This window comes from Ipomoea nil, unplaced genomic scaffold (genome assembly GCF_001879475.1).
Source record: "Ipomoea nil cultivar Tokyo-kokei standard unplaced genomic scaffold, Asagao_1.1 scaffold1250, whole genome shotgun sequence".
Classification (NCBI taxonomy): domain Eukaryota; kingdom Viridiplantae; phylum Streptophyta; class Magnoliopsida; order Solanales; family Convolvulaceae; genus Ipomoea; species Ipomoea nil.
In genome coordinates, this window is record NW_017617678.1 from 2,667,351 (window position 1) to 2,675,802 (window position 8,452).

At 35.9% G+C, this 8,452-nt stretch overlaps 1 protein-coding gene across 2 annotated transcripts; it reads left to right on the plus strand.

Annotated features, from left to right (window-relative positions):
* The first annotated feature begins 2,251 nt into the window (after positions 1-2,251).
* Positions 2,252-8,216, plus strand: LOC109184181. 2 transcript variants are annotated; one of them, XM_019334228.1, is made up of 10 exons: positions 2,252-2,582; positions 2,940-3,189; positions 3,630-3,864; positions 4,156-4,322; positions 5,456-5,598; positions 5,719-5,896; positions 5,984-6,569; positions 7,042-7,154; positions 7,331-7,574; positions 7,664-8,216. In XM_019334228.1, the coding sequence occupies exons 2-10, from the start codon at positions 2,996-2,998 to the stop codon at positions 7,889-7,891; spliced, it is 2,088 nt and encodes a 695-aa protein (XP_019189773.1). In that variant the 5' UTR covers positions 2,252-2,582; positions 2,940-2,995; the 3' UTR covers positions 7,892-8,216. The 2 variants fall into 2 exon arrangements, with proteins under 2 accessions (XP_019189773.1, XP_019189774.1); XM_019334229.1 differs by having other exon boundaries at positions 2,982-3,189.
* The last annotated feature ends 236 nt before the right edge of the window (positions 8,217-8,452 follow it).

Here is an 8,452-nt window from a genome sequence, read left to right on the forward strand (position 1 = left end):
CTTGTTGTTAAGTCTGAGGGTTCATCATCCCAAAACAATAAAGTTATTTTGTGACAGTCAGTCGACCCTTCATATTGCAAAGAATCCAGTCTTTCATGAACGCACAAAACACATTGAAGTGGATTGTCATTTTGTTCGCGATGCAATTAAAGATGGTTTGATCTTCCCTTCCTACATTCCTACCAATTCGCAATTAGCTGATATCTTCACAAAGGCTCTTAGGCAAAGGCAATTTGAATTTCTTCTTCGCAAGTTGGGCATTTTAGATCCGCATGCTCCAACTTGAGGGGGGGGGGGGGGGGTGTTGAGATATTTGATGATATTAATCATCTATATTAATAGTCATGTATCTCTTGAGTTTTCCATATGTCTCTTGGGTTTCCCATGTGTCTCTTGAATTTTTCATGTGTCTCTTTGTTTTCTCATTTGTATTTATTTTTCATCATCTTGTTAGCACTATATATACACGTGCTTGTATTGAAGTTGACACAAGACACAATATATTAGTTTTTCCTCTTCTTCTTGTTTATTTGTATTCTACAATTACTTACCTCTTAGTCATGAAACAAATGTTCGGGGCTTCTAATAATTCTTGTTGATTTGTTTTTATAGATTAAGTACGTGAGCACCAATCACAAATGAATGACTTTGCTGGTGTTTTCATAATGGATCTCAACGCAAAGAATAAACTATCCAACCATTTAAGAATTCACGAGTCATTTGTTCTCTTTTATATTTATTTATTATTTAATTTATTGTTTAAAGGAATATTAACAATCGGGTAAGGCTACCTAAAAAACCTAATCCTCTAGATAATTAGTAATGTGAGTCTAATCTTTAGAATAAATTAAAAATTAATAATGATAAACTATTTTTTCTTTGCCAAATCTTTGACTATTTAAATTAACTAGGGCTAATTAATTATTAATAAAATAAATAATTAAAATATAACACTTATCAGCGATCAGTTTGACACCCACATAATTAACAATTTCCTGTCAAGTTGATTTAATTTAATTTTAATTTGACTAGCTAGAAAAATGCTAATATATTTTTTTTGTTTTTGTTTATTTTTTATTTTTTGCCTCAACCTATAATCTATTTATGTAATCACCGGATCATATTCCACTTTGCTTGGTGGCCGGACTACTGAAAATTTTAGGTATGATTTAAAAAAAAAAAAAAAAAAACCTGACAAATCCAATAGTCTAATAAAATTGGTTTGAAATTAAGTGAGGTGACTGAACATCTCTCGTGGGCGATTCAAATTGAATAAAAATTAATTATAAAACTATTAAAACTTTGATGGAGAAAAGGTATAACTTCATTTAATTGTACCAAAAATGATATTTTTGATTTACATAGAAGTCCGTAGCCACTATTTTAATGTACACTTTTGAGTGAAGTTAACCTATTTTGTGATATTAGCCAACAAAAAATTACAAAAAGATAAATTAACCTGGGTTATCCATAATTAAATGATTTAAATCAAGAAGAGTCGAACTTGAGAACTTGTGGTTAATAAAAAATTATATCCTAGGCTTCAATAAAATAAGGGAAATTTGCATTTTTGTCCTCCAATTATACCCGTGGTATAGACTTAGTCTTGAGTTATATGCGTGACCATCTTTAACTCCCAACTTATGCATGGAGTGGGGATTTTAGTCATTGAAGGACCAAATTAACCATTAACCACTTTATTAAGTTACAAATTGGTGGTAGAAATAGTTCACGAGAGACTAAAATCGACACTTCGTACATAACTTAGAGGCTAAAGATGGTGACTAAAATCGACACTTCGTACATAACTTAGAGGCTAAAGATGGTTGCGCATATAACTCTGGACTAATTCTGTTTCACTAGTATAACTGAAGGACCAAAAAATAATTTTTCATAAAATAATTTGGTCAAAAATAGTTACTCCCTCCGTCTCATTTTATGTGTCTGATTTGGTTAGCAAGACTTGACTGAAGTTATTTTTTATTTCATTTTTTATAATATTAAGTTTAGTATTAATATATAAAATTTATATATTTAGAAACTACACTAAAAGTATTATAAAACACACAAAAAAAGAATTTAAAAATAAATAAAAATTATTAAGAAAAATAAAGAAAAAAAATTGATTTGATCATTAATAAATAATAAGTAGAACATATAAAATGAGAGGGAGAGTGAATTTCATTATTCTCATAAGACCAATTGCTCCACCAATCACTATTCCCTCACGGCGCTCTAGCGACTTCAATCTGACCAGTTATCCGACACGGGAAAGCGTTTCACGGAGTATAAAAAAAGATGCAAAACCTCACCGCCACGACACTTAAAGCCATACAGCTAAAATAAACTAATCCAAATATCCAATCCCCCCATTAATCACTGTTTCGATCAATCCTTCTCCGCCTGTCCCTTTCAGACTCCCCTCTGAGATTACTGTTCACAACAGGACACAGCTACTCTCGCTTCCTTTATCCCTTAATCGGCAAAAATGGGTTGCTGATAATAACTTCTTTCAAGTTTCAACTCAAACCTGGTCTTCTTCTCTCGCTGTTTCCGGACCCTTCTCCGCGTTCTTTTTTCAGGTAACTACCCCCTAGTCCCGACCCATCTCCCTGCTGTGAATTGTGATGGTCTTGACACACACCGACAGTTCCAGATTTGGGTCTTTAATGGGTATTCTTTGGGGAGCTGTGGAAGAACATTGAATTGATCCTATGTATCAGCACGGATTTTCGTTTATTGGTTAAAGTTTCAATTTGGGTGTTCAAGAATAAGTGTAATTGGTGGATACTGGATTGTAGTAGTCTCTAACCGTTGCTATGCTTATTTGGTTATCTGGGCACTGGATATATGTATGCTTTTTATATTGGTGTGGTCATTTTTATGCTAAAGTTGGGAAATTTGGGTTGTTGATATACTGTAGTTGTATGCTTATGTAGGTGTCTGATTAAGTAACTCTAGTGCATTTGGATGGTGTGAAGGCAGTAGTTTGGGCATGGCTATGGTAAGCAAGACAAGGACTATGCTCGAGGATCTGGTTAGAGACGGATCATTCAAATGGTTGAACAGAACCCATAGTTCATTTGATAAAGATTTTGAGGAGATGGAAAAGTCTCCATCGTCAGGTGGAAAGAACTCGTTGCCGGAGCTCTCTCATTATGCAAATGTTGTTGCCTGGAGATGCTCAAAGTAAATTTACCATGATTAGCCTTATTCACTGCATCTATTTTCTTTAAATTCAATGTATTTGCAAGTTTTCTTTGTTTCATGTAAGCATATTGAGTTAGATTAAGTGAAAGAGACTATCAAAAGGTTGATCGAAAAAGTTATATGAGCAGCTTTTGAATTTTAGCATTTTGGAGCAATAAGTTGTTACAAAAAGCTAATTAATCAGACACTCGTATTGATTGTTTAACCAAGTCAAACAGTTAATAGTGATCAAATAAGCCAAAATTGGCTGATAGGCTAACTATTTTACCAAACAGGGCCTATACCTATAATTGCTTTATTGAATTAGGTTATATGCTAGAGACTATTCCTTTAGTTGCTTTATTGAATTAGGTTGTACGTGCTAGAGAGAATTCCTGTAATTACTCTTTCTATGCTATTAAGAAATGTTCATGATGCAGGATCCTTGAAATTTCCATGAGTCAACTTAAAGAAAACTTTGATGAAGAGGCTTCTGATTCTTTAAGGCAGCCATCGCATTATGCACGGAACTTTTTGGAATACTGTTGCTTCAGGGCTCTTGCATTGTCTGTAAATGTAAATGGGTATCTAGGTGACCGAAATTTTCGGCGTCTTACATTTGATATGATGGTTGCTTGGGAGTTTCCAGCAGCTGGTAGCCAACCATCTATTAGTGTATGTATAATTGTTCAATAACATAGTTATATGTTTAGTTGAATGGAATGGTTTTGTTATTTAGTCATTTTCTTATTGCTATCAAGTGAAGTATGCGAGTCTGTCTATGAACAATGCAAGCAAATGCTCCTATATCATGTAAATATTGGAAAGTAAAGCCTTTTTCACTTGGGGTTTTCCGTTATAATTTCCTAGGGGTGCTACTTATAATAGTTAAATAAAATTCTTCTTTTAATTGATAATTTCATTCTTGGAAGAGATTAGGGCTTCATAAATTTCTTTCTATTGCAGATGGAAGATGCCACTGTTGGTGTTGAAGCTTTTTCAAGAATTGCTTCTGCAGTTCCCATAATTGCCAATGTGATTGTTAGTAATAACATTTTCAACGTGCTTACTTCGGCAACAGATTGTAGACTTCATTTTTCTGTCTATGAAAAGTACCTTATTGGTATGGAAAGGTACAACTTCCTTTCAGTGGCTTTTTTAATGTATTGTTTGACTTCATCTGCGGCCCATATGGGATTTATTTCCTCAATTCATCCTATTTTCTTACCTGCCTCCTTTTCTATATTGTAGGCCACACTAGTTTGAATGATTGAATCTTACAGCTGTTTCTACCTATCTAACTTGTTCTATGGTTTGGTTAGCGGCTAACATAGAAATGGTTGAATATTCATTTGAAGGAAAACAAATGACATATTGGGGTTAAGCATTGAATTATGATGAAGAGTTTGAGATCCCCTCGTGCCCCTTTCTTTGAATTAGTTTTGTTGTCTCTTTAACTTGGTGAAGTTCAGGAGTTACTTGTAAGCACTTTGTGATAAGGGATAATTTGCATTTCCTCTTGAAAAATTACGACTACAAAGTTTCCTCATAACATCTTGCTCTCTTTTTCACTTGTGTCATGAGAAGCAATTAATGTAGTGATCTTAGCCTTCTTAATATAGAAAGGAACTGTGGAGGCAAAATAAGCAGCACTTAATATGACACTAAGGGTCCGTTTGGAGAACAGGAAAATGACTTCCAGGAAAATGTTTTCTGGAAAACTGCTTTAGTGTGTTTGGTTCATTTTCTAGAAAATGAGTAGAATTGTATAATTAAACATTTTAAATATTTTATTTAGAATATAAAAATATTTATAATAATATTAAAAGTAATGTTATTTATCAAAAATTAAAAAACGGAAATCAGCGGAAATCATGTTTTGAGTGTTGGCGGAAATCATTTTCCAATTTGGCGGAAGTCATTTTCCTCCAAAATGCCTACATTTTCCCCCATCAACGGAAAATGTTTCAGTTGACTGGATTTTCCTATTGCATCCAAACACGGGAAATCCGGAAAACATTTTCCAGAAGTCATTTTCCGGGTTTCCAAACGGACCCTAAAATGTGAATTTTCTTCTTGAAACCTGCCCTTGAATCATTTGGAGTTAAATTTTTCCTTAACCGTAGCAGTCTTCCTAGTATTCTATTGTGGATTTTCTGAAGTTGCTCAATCCAATAACTTCATTGATTGATTTTGGTCATGCTTTAAAATAGTTGTGGTATAACACTCTGTAACACCGAATTTTGTATCTTGAACTTGTTTGTAGGGCTATTAAAAAATTGAAGAGCCAGTCAGAGTCGACTCACCTTTCCTCCCTACGTTCTGAAAGAGGGGAGAAGATCCTGGAACTGGATGGAACAGTCACAACCCAGCCTGTTCTTGAACATATGGGAATTTCCACATGGCCCGGTACATTCCTCGATTTGAAATTGTTAGAATAACGAGGGACTTGGCACAACTGCTAATACACATCCTCATTTCACATCATTAACATATAACATATTTCAAGTGCACACATTTTGCTTGCAGGTAGGCTAACTTTGACGGATCACGCTCTCTATTTTGAAGCGCTTCGTGTTGTGTCTTATGACAAGGCGAAAGTGTATGACCTCTCGCAAGATCTAAATCAGGTTGTTAAACCTGAACTAACGGGGCCATGGGGCACAAGACTTTTTGATAAAGCAGTCTTGTATAAATCAGTCTCCTTGTAAGATGCTTATCTCATGTAGTTTGATTCTCCATTGCTAAATCTTGTCGGTTTTTGAAAGTTCTCAAATATAATTCTTGAATGTAGGCAAGACCCTGTCATTATGGAGTTTCCGGAACTCAAAGGGCATACGCGTCGAGACTATTGGTTAGCCATAATTCGTGAGATTTTATACGTGCATAGATTTATAAGGAAGTTCCAGATCACTGGAATCGAGAGAGAAGAAGCGCTTTTAAAAGCTATTTTTGGAATTCTGCGAGTACAAGCACTAAAAGATATGAGTTCTGCATCCACTGATCACATTAGTTACGAGGATCTTTTGATGTTCAATGTGTGTGATCAGCTTCCGGGTGGAGATGTGATACTGGAAACACTTGCTAATAGATCGATTGTGCGGGAATTGGAGCGAACAAACTCTCCCAAGTGCAGAAGTGAAGTGCACTCGGTTTCTGCTCTGGGAATGGCGTCCAACTTGGGTTTTGTGTTTGGAGCAAGTTCTCACGTTCCTAATGCGACGGGAATCAGTGTAGGTGAGATTGCTGTGGGCGAGATGACTCCCTTGGAAAAAGCAGTTAAGGAGTCTAGAACCAACTACAAAAATTTAGTGTCCGCCCAAGCTACCGTTGATGGAGTTAAAGTTGATGGCATCGATACCAACTTGGCAGTTATGAAGGTATTGATGTTAGCTACTATCACTAATATGATGCAATCGCAAGGCGCCCGTGTTTTTTTTTTTTAAACTTGATAATTATAAACTATTTAATACAGTAATAGTTAATACTAAAATATTAAATATTAACCTAAAAACCACCTAGGGTTTGAACGATTTAGGGTTATTTCGCTCAAAACTACGTCGTTTTGACGTAGTTTTGAGCGAAATAACCCATTAAAAAAAAAAAGGAACAATAGCTAATCGGCTGATTAGGCAGCCTAGTCGGCCTCGCCTAGACCACCGATTACGGTGATAATCTAGTCAAATATTCAAAATTATCTCACTCTACGAGTCTTTGTGTTGCCAAGTGAAAATTATTCTATTTCCATCCCCTAGTATCTAAGACGATCTCAATAATCTCTATAGCCTTTAGCTGAAAGCCTGCAAAGACTTATGCCGTGTTACAATCTCTAAGATTCATGTATACATGCAGGAGTTGCTGTCACCCATGACTCAACTTGGGAATTGGCTTCTTTTTCTAGCACATTGGGAAGACCCGTTAAAGTCCATCGTTTTCTGCATAGTTGTCACATATATTATTAGCAGGTAAGATCTTTGGGCTATTGTAAAATTGGGTACCTATCTCATTCCCGCATTTTCACTTATCTTGGGCTTAAGTTAGATGAATAGATGCCAGTGTTTAGACATATAATGGCATTTATCACGTTCTTTTATTCGAATAATTATAACTTGGTAGAAATACTTAAGTAGTTCGTTTGCAGGGGATGGCTGGGATATGCTTCTGCCTTCTTGCTCGCCTTTATTGCGGTCTTTATGTTACTTACTCGCTATTTTAGCCAAGGCAGACCAGCCGATGAACTCAAAGTGATCGCTCCTCCCGAAATGAACACCATGGAGCAGCTTCTGGCTGTCCAAAACGCCATCTCTCAAGCCGAAGAACTGATCCAAGATGGAAACATTGTTCTTCTCAAGATTCGTGCCTTATTGTTGTCCATATTCCCACAGGTTTTTATACTTTTCCCTATCCAAAACGCTATCTTTCAGAGTTTGATTTGAATTTACCTGCAATGAATAATGAGTTCATTCACGTTCAGGCAACCGAGAAGTTTGCGGGTGCTCTTTTTGTCATGGCGTTGGTTTTGGCGTTCTTGCCATACCGATACATAATCCTACTGCTTTTCCTGGAGGTCTTCACCCGATACTCTCCACTTAGGAAAACAAGCTCAGAAAGATGGACTAGGAGATTGCGGGAATGGTGGTTTAGCATACCCGCAGCTCCTGTGGCTCTCGATAGATCTAAAGAAGACAAAAAGAAACGATGAAGACCAACATGCACATATACAATCAAAGCGCCACGCTTTTTGCAAGGCATTGTTCCCCTGAAATGTACATTTTTGTGAAGGAAAAGGGAAAAATGGAAAAGGGTTGATCAGATTGGCTTTCAAGAGTTGATTATCCTGATCTTATCTGGTGTATCCTACTGCAGATATGCAATAAAAATTGTGTAACTTGTACTAAGCTGTCTGTTAGTTTATTAGTACATCATGTAAATGTGAAGTTCCTTCATATCATACACCACCTGATCCAAAAGGAAGCCAAACCCAACTACTTTTTTCAGGATCATGTAAGCTAATAGCTTCTTAATTTCATGTAAATTGTGGTTTGATATCAAATTTGAGCTTAGCTAGCTGCTACACACACACACACACACACATATATATATATAGCCTAATCACATTGAACAACAAAGTTTAGTAATAGATCATTTGAGTTACTGTGATTTACCTTTCTATAAATTGTCGAGCTTGGCTAATTGCGAGCCAGCAGCCACAGTAAAATGGGGTGGGCAAGTGTTCTTCAGCATGACTGGGTGTAAAGGACAC